The sequence below is a fragment of the Lissotriton helveticus genome, chromosome 5_1 (assembly GCF_964261635.1).
Source record: "Lissotriton helveticus chromosome 5_1, aLisHel1.1, whole genome shotgun sequence".
NCBI lineage: Eukaryota > Metazoa > Chordata > Amphibia > Caudata > Salamandridae > Lissotriton > Lissotriton helveticus.
In genome coordinates, this window is record NC_136065.1 from 460,066,361 (window position 1) to 460,084,158 (window position 17,798).

At 42.0% G+C, this 17,798-nt stretch overlaps 1 protein-coding gene across 8 annotated transcripts in view; it reads right to left on the reverse strand.

Moving 5' to 3' along the window:
- ERCC6 (ERCC excision repair 6, chromatin remodeling factor) overlaps positions 1-17,798 on the reverse strand; it is a 251,290-nt gene that overhangs the window by 143,645 nt on the left and 89,847 nt on the right. For all 8 annotated transcript variants that reach the window (XM_078642710.1, XM_078642717.1, XM_078642713.1 and 5 more), the window contains one exon: positions 16,529-16,657. In XM_078642710.1, the coding sequence (XP_078498836.1) occupies positions 16,529-16,657 (129 nt within the window). The remainder of the gene's footprint in view (positions 1-16,528; positions 16,658-17,798) is intronic.

The following is a 17,798-nucleotide window of genomic DNA, read 5'->3' on the forward strand; positions in this document are numbered from 1 at the left end:
CTGAATCTCACTCACCCTGCGGGCCGATGTAATGGCCACGAGGAACGCCGCCTTCCAGGACAGGTGCTGCAACGAAGCCTTATGAATGGGTTCAAAAGGCTCCTTCATCAATCTGGACAGCACCACATTCAAGTCCCATGAAGGCGAAGGAAGCCTGACAGGAGGGAACACTTTCTTCAAGCCCTCCAAAAAATCTTTGATCACAGGGATCTGGAAAAAGGAAGTCTGTGAAGGGCCTTTCCTGTAGGCAGTCAAAGCAGCCAGATGAACCTTAATGGAATGGACATTAAGGCCCGACTGCGCCAGATGAAGCAGATATGGAAGGATGACATCTTCCTTGCATGACGTAGGGTCATAGTTCTTAGACTTGCACCAGATGCAAAACCTCTTCCACTTGTAAGCATAGGAAGTCCTAGTGGAAGGTCGCTTAGCCTCCTTCAGTATGCCCATACAATCCTCTGGGAGATTCAGATGGCCATATTGCACTATTTCAGGAGCCATGCCGCCAAACTCAAAGACGAGAGGTTGGGGTGCACCATCCGCCCCCCGAACTTCTTGAGAAGGTCCGGCCTGCACGGCAGCTTCATGTGAGGAAGGAGAGATCGGTGAAGCAGGTCCGTGAACCACCACTGTCTGGGCCATTCCGGGGCAATCAGAATCATTTTCGCCCTGGATTGAGACAGCTTGATGAGAACCGCCGGAATCAGGGGAATTGGTGGAAAAGCGTACAGAAAGCTGTTCGACCAGTTGATCCATAACGCGTTCCCCAGCGTCCCTGGCTGGTAGTACCTGGAGGCGAAGCCTCGGCATTTGCTGTTTTCGGCGGTGGCAAACAGATCTACGTCTGGAGTTCCCCACCTTGCGAAGACTTCTCCTAGTACTTCGTCGTTTATGACCCATTCGTGGTTTTCCTGCACGATTCTGCTCAGCTCGTCTGCCTGAACATTCTGCACACCTGGCAGATGGGTGGCCGTTATCGACAGTCCTCGAGCCAGAAGCCAGTGCCAGATCGCCTGCGCCTCCTGCGACAGAGTGCGCGATCTCGAGCCCCCCTGCTTGTTGAGGTAATACATCGTAGTCGTGTTGTCCGTCTGAACAAGCAGAGAGTTGGTCTGAAAGGACGGATGAAAGGCCTTCAGTGCCAAGTGAACAGCTCTCAGTTCCAGGAAATTGATGTGGTACGTGGACTCCGTCGGGGACCACGTCCCTTGAATTTGCAGATCTCCGGAATGCGCCCCCCAACCTAGGAGAGACGCATCCGTCACGATGGTCTGTGTGGGAATGTCCTTGTGGAAGGGAACGCCTCTGAGGAGATTCTCCTTCGAGCACCACCACTTCAGAGACTGAAGAGCATGTAGAGACAGTCGTATCCTGTCGTCCCAAGAACCTCTCCTCTGGTCCCACTGATCCTCCAAGCACTCCTGCAGAGGACGCATCTGTAGCCGTGCGTGAGGAGTGAGAAAAATGCAAGAGGCCATCGATCCCAGTAGAGAAGACACGGTCCTCACCGTCGTAGACGGAGTTTTCATGAGAGCCTGAGCCTTCCGAACGAGTGATAAACGTCGCTCTTCCGAAGGAGACACGCTTGCTGACAGCGTATTGATGGAGGCCCCCAAGTACTGGATGCACTGCACCGGAAGCGGGACCGACTTGGACATGTTGATGTGCAACCCCAGCCTGTTCAAGAGAACGCACGTCTTCTGGAAGTGTGCTCGAGCTTCCGAGAAGGAGGAGGCTTTGATCAACCAATCGTCCAGGTACGGGTAGACAAACACCTTGTTCTTCCTCAGGTGTGCCGCTACCACTGCCATACATTTTGAGAATGTCCTGGGTGCAGACTTCAGTCCGAAGGGTAGCACCGTGTACTGATAGTGATTGGTGCCGACTTGAAAGCGCAGAAATTTTCTGTGTTTGCATGCAATGGGCACGTGGAAGTATGCGTCCTGTAGATCTATGGCACACATCCAGTCTCCCCGTTGCAGCTGAGGGTAGATCTGATGCAACGACAGCATGCGAAACTTTTCTCTGCGAATCCACTTGTTTGCCTGCCGCAAATCCAGAATGGGCCTGAACTCGTTTTTGTCCTTCTTGCGGACAAGAAAGAACCGAGAGTACAGACCTCTTCCTCTTTGAGACAGAGGTACGTCTTCGATCGCCCTTTTCCTTAGCAGAACGTCCGCCTCCGTCTGAAGCTCGCGCAGTTGATACTGCGAGCTGACGGGAGGAATCGATGGAGGAGGGCTGGTGAAACGTAGACTGTATCCATTGCAAACAATATTCAGCACCCACTTGTCCTGAGTAATTTTTCTCCACTCTGCCAGAAAAAATTGAACGCTTCCCCCCACCGGAGCGGGTAACGGACGAGGGGGAAGTAACAGCTCAGGGACGGGACCCGGCCGGGCCCTTGGTCGCGGTAGAGGACTGTTGACGACCTCTACCACCCTGTCGCTTCTGGAAGGGCTGCCTGTACTGCTGCTGCTGCTGCCGCTGTTGATGTTGACCAGCAGACTGCCCCCTTCCACGACCCTGCGCCCCAAACCGACGCTGGTACTGTCGGAAGGGTTTCTTTTCCTTGGGCTTTTCCAGGCCCACTGCCGTCAGGGTCTCCGCTTCGGCCTTCATCCTGGCCATCTCATCATCCGCGTGCTTCCCGAAGAGGGTATCTCCGGAAAACGGGAGATTCGCCACGCGTTGCTGTGCCTCCGGTTTCAACGATGTCAACCTGAGCCAAGCATGGCGTCTCTGGTGAATCCCGTGGCAATATCCGTGCGCGGACAGCAACGATATGTCTGCTGCAGCGCCGATGGCCTGATTAGAGACCAACATCCCCTCCTTGACGATCTCCACAAAGTCCTCCTTGCGGTCTCGAGGGACGAGGTCTGCGAACTGCTCCATCGAGTCCCAAAGGGACCGGTCGTAACGTCCCAGCAAAGCCGAGTCACTGGCCGCCTTCATGGACGAGGCGGATGTCCCACACGCCTTGCGACCAGCAGAATCGATCCACCGGCTCTCCTTGTCCGGAGGCACCGTGGACGCAGGGGAGGTGGAATGAAGCTTCCGAGCAGCAGTCACGATGACTGAATCCGGTACCGGGTCTTTCCTCAAGAAGGCTGGGTCTGAGTCCGGAGCCCTGTACTTTTTCAGTATCCTGGAAGGGACAGATCTCACCGTCGCCGGCGTCAGGAATAGCTGTTCGGCGGGCTCAAGGAGCCCCGGCACCAGAGGTAACAGGGGGCGAGACAAGTGCCTCTTGTGTAAAGTCTCAAAGATTACCGAGGTAGAAGCCGTAGGCGCTTCAACCTCAATGCCCAACTTCGCCGCACCACGCAGGAGAACCTCCTGAAATGTGCTAATATCGTCTATCGGAGACACCCTAGTCTCCGGCGAATCGGACAGCGTGGGCGAGTAGGAACGGGTCCCAGAAGGAGAACGTGACCTGGACCGACGTCTCTTGTGATGATGCCTGGATCGTGATGAAGATCCGCGGCCACTCCTCGATCTGTCCCGTCTCCCCGAGCGAGACCTCGACCTCTTGGGCCTCGGACGCTCCTTCGGCCTCCCAGGGTCAGGAGCTCCAGGCTTCTTAGGAGTCTTCTTCGGAGGCGTCGGGAACTTAGGCATCGACACCTCCCTCGGTGGGATCGGGGGTGGAGGGGCAACCGGACGCGGGTCCCGCGGAGCCGGCTTCGGAGGCGGGGTAGGGGCCTTCGGAGGAGGACCCTTCGGCACAGCAGGCCGCGGAGGAGGCGTAGACGGCTTCATCGGAGTATCCACCCCGGAATGCGCCGGTCCCGGCGAGCCATCACCTCTACCAGAGAGTGGGGAGCCCCCCACAGTCTTGGGCCTGTCCTTAGGACCTACAGACGCTGAAGACCGGTGTCCAGACGACGACCGATGTCCCCTCGACGTCGAACGGTCCTTCGGCGTCGACCGAATCACACTCCTCGACGTCGAACCGTGTCTTCGTCTCGACGTCGACCCCGACCAGATCGACGAGCCACGAAACCTCGACGACGGGCGATGGTGCCTCGACGGCGACCTCGACCTCTTCGCCGGTCTCGACGTCGACTTCCTGGATCGCTTCGACGGCGACCCTTTGGATCTCCTCGACGTCGACCTCTCCGACCTTCTCGACGTCGATCTTCTCGACCGTCTCGACGTCGGCCGTTTGGAATGCTTCGACGTCGACCTCTTCGGCGCCGGAGATGCCTTTTGTCTCGACGGCGACCTTGACGACGAGGATCCCCTCGACGACGATGTCCTCGACGGCGAACGGCGGTGTCGCCTCGACGGCGAGCGCCGACGCCGGGCCCTCCGATGTCGATCACTCGACGCCGACAGCGACGACGAGGATATCGACACCGGCTTCGACGGCGGCCGGAACACGTTCCTCGACGTCGACGGGCGACGTTTTCTCGACCCAGAGCCCTGGGGAGACTTGGAACTGGCCGTTGACCGTCCCCTCGACGTCGTGGTCAGCGCAACTGACCCAGACGGAGACCTTGGGCGCGGGCTGGTCTTCCTGCCCCTGGGGAGCCCCCCAGAGGCCTCAGCATGGGTAGAAGGAGCCCCTCCTGACCCACCTCGTGCCTTCAGCTTCCTCTCCTCAAGCCCCTGAAGCCTGATCTTCTTCCTCTCCTTCAGGGTCCTTCCAGAGAAGCTTCTGCAGATCCTACACTCCTCAGGAATGTGGGAAGAGGGAAGGCAGAGAATACAGACCTCATGGGAGTCTGTCTTGGCCTTCTTTCTTGAGCACTCAGGGCACTTGTCGAATAATGCAGGCATTATTGGACAAAAAAGAGTGCAGAAACACAGAAAGAAAGTCACCAGAGTACTTTAAAAGTACCAAAAATCGAAATCAGTGTAAAACACCAACAAAAACCCTTGAAAGGGAGAGCTCAATGCTCCAGGGTCCTGCTTGCAGGAGCCGGAAAAAAGAACTGAGGCTAAGTTGGACCTGCTATGCATTCTGGGATACTGAGAGAAGGTTCTGGAAGGTTCTCTTAAAGGCACAGTATCCTAATTAAGCCACATAATGGCAGCCTATGGGGCTTGTCTGTCCAGGTTCTTCTCTCTATCATTCCTGAGGGATTTTGCTGTTAAGCAAGGGAAATCTGTACAGGCTTTGCTGTTTTGTGGATTTTATGGTGGAAATTTCTAGTTGAAGTACTGGACAGTGTAGCCTTTTGGCTGCATTATCTGTCTTTAAATTCTCTCTTAAGTGTCTATGCATTTTCTGCATTTTTTGACACTGTAAGAGATTATTTTTGATTGCTCCGGGGTCCACGCACATGGGCGGGACTATTCACTAGATTATGACTATACACAGAGATCCCCTACTACAGAAAAGTACATACAAATCTAGGGGAAAAAATTTTATATTCACAAACTTAATATTTTTTTTCTCTCTTTTCAGGAAATGTCTACACATCCAACAGCTAAATATATCTCTTCCAGGAAAGGAAACCAACTACTTAATCATGCAGGTTACATTTATTGTAAGGATAGGTTAAGTAATCCACGGATTCATTGGAGATGCGTGCAATACCATACAACTCGTTGCAGCGGCAGAGCGGTTACGGTCAATGATATTATTGTAAGAACAACTGACCATAACCACTCTGCCTCTGCAATGGAAGTTGATATTAGAGAAACAGTTAATGAAATGAAAGCTATTGCAAGCACCTCCAATGAATCCACAGGATCTATTTTGAGACAGGTTGCACAACATGTCCCTACTCATGTTGCTAGTAATATTCCAACTATTCATAATTTGCGTAGAATTATACAACGTCAAAAGCAGGCAAGTAATACTCAAGTAAATACGCCACATACTTTTTCTGATATCAATATTCCTCACGAACTTACAATTTCTTTTGCTAATGAACCTTTCCTACTGCATGATAATGAAAACCCTCTAAAGCGTATTTTAATATTTAGTACTCCACGTAACCTTGTAAAGCTTGAAACTAGTGAAATTTGGATGATGGATGGGACGTTTAAAAGCACGCCCCATCCATTCACCCAAATTTATACTATCCACGCAAAAATTAACAACAGTGTAATACCCCTAGTGTATAGTTTGCTGCCTGATAAGACTTCTGCAACTTACACAGAATTTTTAGCTGTGATAAAATCTATAACTAAGCAAAGCCCTAGGAAAATAATAATGGATTTTGAATTGAGCATGATTAATGTGATCACCAAAATGTACACGGATACCCAAATTCAAGGGTGTTTTTTCCACTTTTCCCAGGCATTCTGGCGTAAATTACAGAAAACACCCTTAGTTACAGAATACTCAACAGACAGCAAACTTCAAGTAGAATTAAAAAAATTAACAGCTCTTTGTTTTGTCCCTCCCGAAAGTGTAGACGAGTACTACACTGCCATTACAGAATCTGATTATTATTTAACAAACGAAGACAAATTGGCACCAATTCTAAATTATATGGAAGACACATGGATTGGACACCTAGGCAGATCGGGTCGCAGGAGGAAGCCACGTTTCCATGTGGAGTGGTGGAACTGTTATTCGAGTTGCCTACAGGGAGAGGCTAAAACAAATGCCATTGAGGGATGGCATAACTCCTTCAATCATTTAATTGGAAAACCCCACCCTAATTTCTATTCATTTCTTGAAACTTTGAAGAAGGAGCAAAGCTTTCAAGAAATGAGACTATCACAAACTCTCACAGGTAGTCTAAACTCACGGATTACTCAAAGAACTAAGGATATGTCTGAACGACTATTGGGACTTTTACAACAATTTTCGTTGTGTGTGGCTCTAGATTACCTTGAGAATCTTGCTAACATCCTTTCTTTTTAAACTGTTATTCACATTACTTTCCTGCTTTTATCTAAATTTACTCTCTAATTTAAATTGGCAATAAACCTTTTTACTTTAAAATTTTTCTAAATTTGATGTTGGGTCATTTTCATTTTTATTTTTAGTAATTTTTTACCAACAATACTTTAATAAACCCCTTACATGAATTAATTATTTTTTAATTTTTTTATTAAATTTTTTTTAAATATTGCAAATTAAATATTTGCTACCCTAATTTTGTGACAATATTACTAAATAATTAGAAATTACTTAGCAAATGTAATAAATGCATTTTTAATAACTTTCAAAACTATTCTTTCAAAACTACATCATAAAATTGTTGATAAAACTATTTTTTTAAGCAAAATAGTGATATTTCCATGAAATTACTAATATGTGCTAAATGTTATTATAGACACGAAAATAAATCATACATATATTAATCTCCTTTCTTTTCTACAGAAAGCGAAACACAATCTGGCCTTTTCAATGTTAAAATCCAATGTAACCTGATTTTCTCAATCCAAATATAGTAACTCCAACAAAAACCATAAATATACAATTCACCTTATTTTTATAATAACGGTGAACATTAATTCTGCCTTTAAATATAATGAAGCAAAAAATAAATAATTCATGAATCTTTCACTTTAATTTTAACAATTGAAAGACAAAGCAGAATTATAATCAAAAATTTGTTAATAAAAATTAATGGCAAACAATATAATCAATCATAATATCACTTTTTTCCAAATATTCCAATATTTTGAATGCCCAACAAAAACATTATTTTTTTTAAAAAGAACGAATAAAACATTGGAAATATCACTGTTTACATTTGAATAATATTTCATCAACAATTACGTGAAACTAACTTTTTCAAACTCCATTTTCCTAAACTTTAATTTCACTCGAAAATGCATTTAAATACATTGCATACATAAATATATTTATTGTATATTAATTACAATATAAAACACTTTAACATCATTTCATAGAACTAATTATTTCATTAATCTAATTACCGATCTTCCCCACGCCCTCCGACCCAACATAGGCATATTCTAAAAATACGAGTAGCGACATGTTGTTTTATTAACATTTTTTTCTATTCGAGCAACCTCTACTTAACTTATCCTTAAAATAAATGATAATCTTTATTTGATTTACAATATTATTTAATATTTAAATGTTTTCCTACCTGAACGTAGATCAGCGTCCTGCTGCTTCCTGCTGCTTCCTGCTCCGGTACTCCACAAAATGGCCGATGACGCTCGCGTAAACGTAATGACGTCAGGATATGCTGCAACAATAAACAAGGGACTACTGTACTGTTATATTTAATCGATTATTTGCAATAAAGTTATTTTTTTTATATTTTTACATGAAGATTAAAAATGTTCAAAAATATACATTAAATATTAAAAAAATAGAAGTTTATTTTAATATATTTCGAGAATAAGAAAATAAAATTTTTACTTACTAAAACACTGTTTGTTCGTTTTTATTAAATTAATGCATTGTATATTTTCATAACTATTTTCATATAAAAATTGTACTTTCTTTTCTTACCTGTTTTCTTCTTTCTTTTCTGTTATTTTCTCTTTCTTTCTGTTACTTTACTTTGCTTTAATTCCGGACTGCTATACATATATCAAGGTATCATGAAAATAAATGAAGGACAAATGTATCCATTGAAAACAATGTTAAACCGTGGGAACCATAATATTATAATAAGTTTTTCACAAATATATTCTTTTAAAATATTTTCTATTGATAAACGTATAAAATATTAAACTGTTTCTTTAATTCCCAATTTAATTTATTTAAATATAATGTATTATCATTTTTAAATAAATGGATTTATTATTATTAAATTGTATAATACCAAAATTATTACTCAAAATAATTATACATACAATAAATTTAATAATTATAAATACAATATATTTAATAATTATTTTTTACATATTTAAATTAGTTATATAATACTCAAAATAATACTCATATTTATTATTATTAACTTAATAATATAAATATCTTATAATTGAAAATAAACATATTATTGACTAATTTTAACATATTTAAATTAATATTATAATACCCAAATTAATACTCAAAATAAATATAAATACAATTAAAAATTTTATTTAATTTTTACATATTTTAATTATTATTAATAATATTTTATATTTCACATAACTATATTAATACTCAATTAACATTTACCATATTAATTACTAATAACAATAAATTATAATTATAAATATAATAAAATTATTAATTATTTTTTACATATTTTTATTAATTTTTTAATACACAAATTAATACTCAAAATATTTATAAAAACAATATATTCTAAAACAAAAAAAATTTTCATATTTAATTTAGTTCAATAATACCCAAATTAATACTCACATTAATTATTATTAATAATATTTTATATTTTATATTTCACATAACTATAAATTATAATTATATTCAAAAATACAATAATATAATTAATAATTAATTAATTTTTACATATTTTAAATAATTTTTTAATACCCAAATTAATACTCAAAATATTTCTAAAAATAATATATTTTAAAATTAATTTTAACAAATTTAAACTAAATATAATTATATATTTTACTCAAATATATTGACAATAATAGCCTTCATTAACTATACACATATCATACAAAATGCGTTGTAAAAGTACATGCGTTGTAACAGTATATGCGTTGTAACAGTATGAGTTGTAAATGTATGCGTTGTAATAGTATCTGCGTTGTAAAAGATGCGTTGTAACAGTATTGCGTTGTAAAAAATGCGTTGTAACAGGTGTATACCGTGCACAAGGTACACTCCCATGACGAAGTGCCTTACATGACCGGAGAGAGCACGTGTCTATGCTCATGGTGCACGAGTGTCCTGCACTGCACACCTACGTGCTGTGCTCCATTACCGACATGAGAGAGCACATCCTCTTCCCTCGTGTCTGTGCTTGTTGTGTGTCAGTGCCGTACATTGCACACCTGCATGCTGGGGCTCCATTCACGGCCTCGGGGCCTGGAAGAGAAGGACTTCTGACCTGTAAAGAACAGCTGGTGCAGGACTGTGGCTCGAACTGGAGGTGCTTCAATACAACATGACTCACCAGATGCTAGGCACTACACAAGACAAGTATTCATTCACTCAGAATAAGGGAAATGGCAGAAATGCCCGGATCTATTTTGCATCTTTCAGTCCTGGTACCTGGTTCTGTTGATGCTGCTGCTGCTGCTGCACCCTCAATGATCAGTCTCCAAAACAGTGACCTTTAACCCAGGAAATGTCTTCTCTTAGAGGCGGCAGATCTCACTGGGGAGATTTCGGAGTTCTGTGGAGGTGGTCATGTGATATGCAGCTGGCATTGTACCCCACTACTAATGTCTGTACCTCTAGGGGGTGTTATACTGTGTGTATTTTCTTGTACATCGTACACTCCTACTCGGCTGTTGCGATCGCAGGGGGCTGGCATGTTGCAGATTCCCAAAAACAGAAGGGCCAGAATGGGAGGAAGATCCTTCCGCTTTTTGGCTGCCCGTCGTTGGAATACCCTACCCCTTAGGCTCCGTGTGGAAACCTCTGAGGTGGTTTTCCGTAAAGAATTAAAAACCTACTTATTCCCTAGGGACTAGTTCCATTTGGCGGACTTGTGGAGGCTGTAACTGTGGGATGCTGGGGCCAATGACTAGAGCGGAGACACACTGGTTAGTGTAACCAGGCGCTGTATAAGCTCAGGATTATTTTATTATTATTACATAACTTGTGATAATAAAATGTTTAACACGAGGCGCCCTGACTCCCTAAGGTCTTGTTCACGCTTCATAAACATCCTAAAATAAATACAAAATAAAATACTTCCCTGGGGAGACTACTGCTGACTCTCACTGGTGAACCCTTGTAGTAGGTTTCGAGGGGCTACCCAATCATGCTGTGCTGTGACTGTCTGCGACAGCCAGAATCCGAGAGTCCGCTGACTGCTGAGATCCGTGTTGGAAACTCTCATGCCCCATTACAGACTTGGCTGGGGTTCAAAAATTGGTGTAAATAATTACATTTATACATTTTTCTCGTCTGCATTGCTTTATTTTGCTCACGAAAAAGTGTCACTCATAGCCGTTGAAATGTCACATATACTTACACTGAAATTATGAAAATGTCACACATAGCAATCTGAAACCTTGGCAGCTATGTGGTGAAAACATAAAAATGGCAGGTCCAAGTGTGATATCCCACCATGTGCACTTATCACAGTGCTGCAGTGTCTATTTTACTTTCAAATTTTCTGTCAAACTGGAATAGTCTTTCAATAACAGTTAACACATACCCTAGAAAAACATTGGCAAAGCAAATAGGTCTATCCTTGGTGACCTATTGGCTTTGTCAATAATGTATTTTGCTTAAATTTCTGGTGAAAAAAGGTGTTGCAAGCAAATGCATGCGGTTGCGTTATTCAGTGGGCGCTTTTATGCATGACATTTCTTTATTTTATTTATTTCTTTCGATTTATATAGCGCTATATAACCCAGGGGTCTCTAAGCGCTGACATCACACTAATTGAATGATGTAGGTGCCATTTTAATATTTCTTATTCAAGAAGGAATTATCACTTGGGCAAAAGCAGATTTGTGAAAGTGGAGTAACAAAGAAAAGGGGGATGAGCAGGTGTGTGGGAAACAACAGGGAGAGAGCGGGAGAGCAGCAGACATTTAGGGTTCAACAGAACATAGAAAATAAAGCCAGGGCAGGGAGCAGCACAGCTAATTTGGGGGAGGTGCGGTTGGTACAAGCAACACATGAAATGGAAGTGTTTGCAAACACATGCACTTTAATATAGTGCCTAAAGAAAAGTAGTTCCTTAAAAATGATCTGTAAAAGGATAAGTCAACCTATCAACAAACAATGGTCAAGAGGTTATATTCTAGTGCAAGGGCAAACACAAGAAGAGGAAGGCAAGCCATTAAATAAGAAGCAAGCAAATGAGTGACAAAGACAACCAATAGTAAGCTATGGGTGGGCTATAAGTCCACTAAAAGTTTTTGGTACAGTCCACAAGAGGCTTTCACCTGCAGATAGTTAAAGCTGTTGGGCCAGTTAGACCTAAAAATACCTTGGTATATGGCAACAAAGTAAATGTTGTGACACCATAATTTAAATGTTTTGACCCCTCCACCTCCCCTGTACTTATCTTATCTCCTTCCTACTGCTAGACCCTTCCCTCTTCTATCCCTCCACTATCCTTTTCAGTCCCACTAACAGACTCACATGTTCACTGCTCAAATTAATTTAATATTTCCATATACTAATTCCCACCCTGTTTGGGTTCCGGAGTAGCGTGCTACCTGCCAAAAGCACTTTGACACCTCATCAGGGGTAGCAAGCATTATATAAAGGCAAACCCTTACCTCTTCTATCCCTCCATCATCCTTTTTTAAACCAAGCAACAAACTCGCATGTCCACCGCTCAAATTAATTTCATACCTCCCTATACTAATTCACCACTAATCCTCTTTGGGTTCCGGAGCAGCATACTTGTCACTGAAAAGTGCATTGGCACCTCATATGCGGAAAGTAAATACAATTACCATACAATACATAAAAGAAGGGCGCAGAGACTAACAAAATCTGATATATATCATGTTCTTCATGAACAATCTACTTGGAATACCTAGCGGGACGTTCAGAAGGCCTCTCATAAACATATTTATCAACTACCTGTAGTGGTGCACTGGGCACATATCCCTAAATTTCATATGCAAAATTGCTATGGAGATACAATTGGCGTTAAACATTAAGAATCGCCTTAACCTGTTTATGCCCAAGCCTTCTCGAAAATTCATTAATACTATAAGTTGCTCTATTAAAAGTCTTATTTTTTTTTAGCAATAGTTTCCAATTAAAATGTGAATCAAATATGATGCCCAGATACGTAAAATGCTCAACCCTGCTGATAAGCTGACCTGAAATATTTTAGATCTTTTTAGGGTCAACCAGCATAACACAAGATTTAATATCGTTTTTTGTGAGATTGAGCCCATCCATAAAACTAACAAAAAGGCCAAGGAGTTGCTGCAAACCCTAAGTGTATGTACTAAGTGCAACTAGGACTGCATGAACATATAAAAAGGCAGGTAGCAAGCGACGACCCGCACTCAGTACGTCCATCCCTTGTTCAATTAATACTGATTCCAGCCGAATAATATAAAGAATAAAAAGAAAGGGAGCCAGGATGCAACCATAGAGAACCCATCTCTTCAAACTAAAGTGCTGACTGCATTCAATATTTACACATACCCCGCTTAAGCAGTAAGAACGTCATGTAAATCACGCAGGAAGGCAACAAGAGCAGGCTCACGCCCCATAGACGCCAGCACAGCCCTGTCAAACGTCGAGATGAGGTCAATCAAGGCCAAGTGAATTGCACCACCTCTTTGCTGTTGTATATTTAAAGATTATCAAATGTAGATTCAGATTTTGTTCAATAGTTCCCCGACCGGGCCCGAATCCAGCTTGATGGACTTCTAGCTTTCAAAACACCTCTACAAGGAAACCCAACACTACTTAAAAGAAAACACTTTTCACAATACATCTCAACAGCAGAAGGATAAACGTAGGAACTTCATAAAATAATGAGCGAGCTCAAGAACCATGAATCCATTCACCTGACGATCTCACATTCCTAGAAGATGTAAAACTCTCTGGCATATCATTTCATAAATAGGCAAAATACAGTAAACTCTACCTTCAGAAGAAAAGTTAAATGAAGTTAAATCCATCCTCATGGCTCAATACACAGGAGTATGCTCTGCTGAATCAAGGTGGTGAAAGGCAGCTAAGCCACTAACTACAAGACACTTATCTAGGCCTAACATAACTGTATTGTCTTTCTCTATCATATTCATTGTACTTCTATGTGGATCTACCATTATTTCCTGTATATGTAACATTTAATGTCTGTATAGCGCTCTGATATCCGCTAGGATCTTGTTCGCGCTCTATAAAACTTTTAAATAAATAAATAAATAAATAAATAAATAAAACAGAACGTTCATCTGCCCCGGTCATTTCATTTTTAACTGCACAGAATCCAAATCATGGAGTTGAATGAATCCATTTTAACCATTACACTGAAGACTTCTTAAGCACGACAAGTGGTTGTTTTATAAGGAATACCAGAGGATTCATGCCCAGCACTTATACAGAACGTGGGTTATCAACAATTCTGAATCACATTGGTTCTCCCTGGCATCATTCACTTCATTCTACATTTATCAGCTAAAATGACTGCATGCAAGCAGTACTCTTTACCATTCGGTTTTGGACAGTTGTTATTTTTACAACTCGGACAAATTGTCTCAGGCATCTCCCTGTCCCGATGAGACCCCTGTATTCGGTTGAGGTTCGAAACGTCGACATTGATATACATAACAAAGAAATCAGACATTGACCTGATGGTTCTGTATTAACCTGTTTTTTATTAACAACACAAAACAGAGCTCTGGATACAATTCCATTTTACTTGTTTCATGACACACTGGGTTGTGGTTCCTTTTTCACTGGGACGCACTGCACTCTTATAATTTATTGCAACATGGAAAGTTTATAATACTTGACTATGGATTACTTTTGATATATGGTGGTCTGGATAGTTTTTAAAAATTTTTATTTATTAGATACAGTCAATTTAGCTGATAAATGATGAATGATACCAATAAGAACCACTGTGATTGAGAAGTAGTGATAGCCCGAGTACCCATAAGTTTATGGTCAACTCTTGCTGCACAGTATTATATGATGGAATCTAAAGGTTGTCATTCTGCCAGAAGAGAATCTAGATGTCCTCTGCAAGAACATTATCTAGAGAAGATCCTTCTTCAGGAGTATTATCCTTACTGATGGACAAGGAGGCAGCTAACGCCAATGCCCTCAGGGAGTGAGACAAACTTTCTGGACTTTATTTGCAGTAGAAAGGAATTTGGAAACAAACTTCCATCTTTTTGTTCAGCAGCTCAAGAACGACAACCTGTGGACTACTGTAGAGGCCAGGCTCCACCCATGAATTGGTAGTAAAACAAAGAACACATTTTCAGACTGCTTTGCCCAACAATAATTAGTGGGTGTTTCTGAGACTAAGGATCCCTCACTATCTGGACTTCAGTTCTGTTCTTCTGGAAGGAGATACAGTGAAGTTTGTAGTCCAGTCATCAGACATGATGGGAGAGTCTATGGAGAAAAAAATGGAAAATGGCTGCTGACTGGATTCAGAGATGGAGGTTATGCTAGATCCCAGCAGAGTGAAAATGCACAAAGTTCATGGGTTGTTGGTGGAGGGAAAGGGATTTAAAGAACTACACAATGCACCAGCTCTAGGTAAATACCAGTAACCATGCAAAGTAATTTCCAGCTACTATATTAAGTACGCAGATATGCCTGGATTTCCACCCACAACAGTAACTGTTCCTTGAATAAGATTCTCAGTGACCAAGGCAATAAGAGAACTAACAGTGGATAGTATTGCATAGAACCCAGTGGTGATGACAGAACCCCAAACACACTGCCAGTAGACATGCAGTCAATGTTTAAAGCTGCTCTTTATCAAATGTATATGATCCACTTCGGCCACTCTGCCTTTTTATGTTGGAATTAGCGAGAGACGTAAAAACACACACTTAACCATTTAAAAGGCAGTAAAATTTGACTACACAGGTAGCAAAGAAAAAAGCAGGTTGGTGTTCACTCAGGAGGGGGCAGTAATGGGTGTGCGAGTAGTGATTAGGGGCAGTAAGGAGAGCACAGCAAGGAGTTTGAAGGTAACCCGAGAAGATGCACATCTTTGATTACCTGTGTAAGGTTGATCGTTCTACACACACTTGATCGGTCTTTCCTTTGTGCTCACAGATGATACAGCACACACAGCAATACGCAAGGCAATCTGAGCCCTCACCACCAAAGAATCCCAAGTACACCACAGACAGCAGAAACCAAGTCCTTTTACCCACAAGAAAAACAGTGATAATGCTGCCTGAAAACAAGCAGGTAATGAACTGCTCGAACAATACTCTAAAAGAACCTCCTTTCGAACACTCTAAAAATGTGGTCATCTATTGTTACCCACATATTCACATCCATCACGAGGCACACGTTTTCCCTCTAGGTCTCCAAAATCTTACTGTGGCATCAGGTTACACTCTTGCAACACAAGCGTGACATCCAGTCTTTTGTAGAAAGCAGCAACCTCAGAGTACCTAGGCACCGAGGAACAATATCGAATGAAGAAAAACTGAACATTATAGAAAATTCAATGGATGTTTGCAAATACCTCACCATGCAGGCTGATTCATCATGCTGATCCTTTTTTAGGGGGCTAGAGGACAACCAGCAATTATTAGCATAATGAAAGGCATAAAGGATAGTAAAATCATAAAAGCAGAAACACAGCCACTTAGAGCAATGTCCTCATTTGGTTTTAAAACTTTGAAAACATAACACTGATATCAGAGCAGGAAGCCACTTGATTTGTCATGGATAACACTAGATCACTGAGCAGACCAATGTCTCACACACACACACACACACTGCATGATCCCATCAGAACCATCGCTAGTCAAATGCCTAGACAAATACAAATGTGGGTGGTGCTGCAAGGCCTATAAGCATAAAATCACATACTTAAAGAGTTTTTTCCAGAGGAACCCAGGCACCTTGAAGCCTTCATCAAAATCTTCATCGCTCTCATCTGAGGCTTCTCCCTTGGTCTGCTGCTCCAACTTCTGTTTCATACGTGTCCTTTTCCACTTTCTACAAAGAGAAGAAAGCTTTTAGAGTGGTCATTGGGAGATATGAATGCACAATCGAAACCATGTGCCTCAAATGTCCACGTGTATTTCGGTTTGTTTGCATATTGACAATAGTGTAACAATAAGCCTGGCCTGAATGCTTATGGCTTTTGTGCAAACCTAACCCTGAGCCACACTTGATTAAATTAACTGAACCTTTGCTGCTGCTGCACTGGGCAGAAGGATACATCATTTGAGGGGAAAAACAAGAGATTTCAGTGACGCTGTGAGGGAGTAACCTAACCAAACAGTAGTTTAATTTTAGAGATAGGAAGAGGATAAACTCATGTGTCACTCTATCCTGTCCTTTAATGTGCACCTTCTCCAATGAAAGTGGTTGTCAGTCTGGCACATGATCATGTTTGTTTAAAGTCATATGTCAAATAGTCTAGATCACACTTCATTTCACTGCTGTTCACGTTCTGTGTACGAAAGATGACAAAGGATGCATGATAATAGATCACTTCTCATGTGATGTGCCTAGCCCACCATTCCAGCTGTTACCTCTCAATCACTGTATTTTTTTTATTAACTGCACAATTAATTAAAAAGTGCTCATCATATTACAGCTAGAACAATAATTAAAAACGGTTATTTGTAACAGAGGTTTAAAATACGTTTTGATAAAAAGATGGAAAAAAAAAGTTTGACTCCCCTCCCCAAGGTCCACCAAAGTCGGTCTTCCCCAGAGTTAGTGTTTATGGAGGTGGGGCTTTAAAGGTGGCCCGGGCTCCCATGTTGTTCTATGGGTGGAAATGTCAGGTGATGATTCCTTCCCCCTTGGCCTCTAGACCATTCACCATGAGAGAGGTTTTCCTGACTGGGATGCCGAAAGTGCAGACAAGCATCGATGCACGGATTAGGCAACCTCAGCATCCTTGCGCCGGATTTGCAGAGATCTTCTCCAGAGTTTTATTGCATTCATTTGCCAGTTTTAAGTCAGTCCTAATATGATGGACACATTTCCCCAGTCTGGCTAGAATCATCGTGCCGTTTGTAAGAAAACACAAGGCTGATGCTTCGCTGCATGATTTTGTTCCATTAGTGGAGCAAATCGGACGCAGTAATCGCCTTCTTGCCTTGATAAGACTGGGGCAACAACA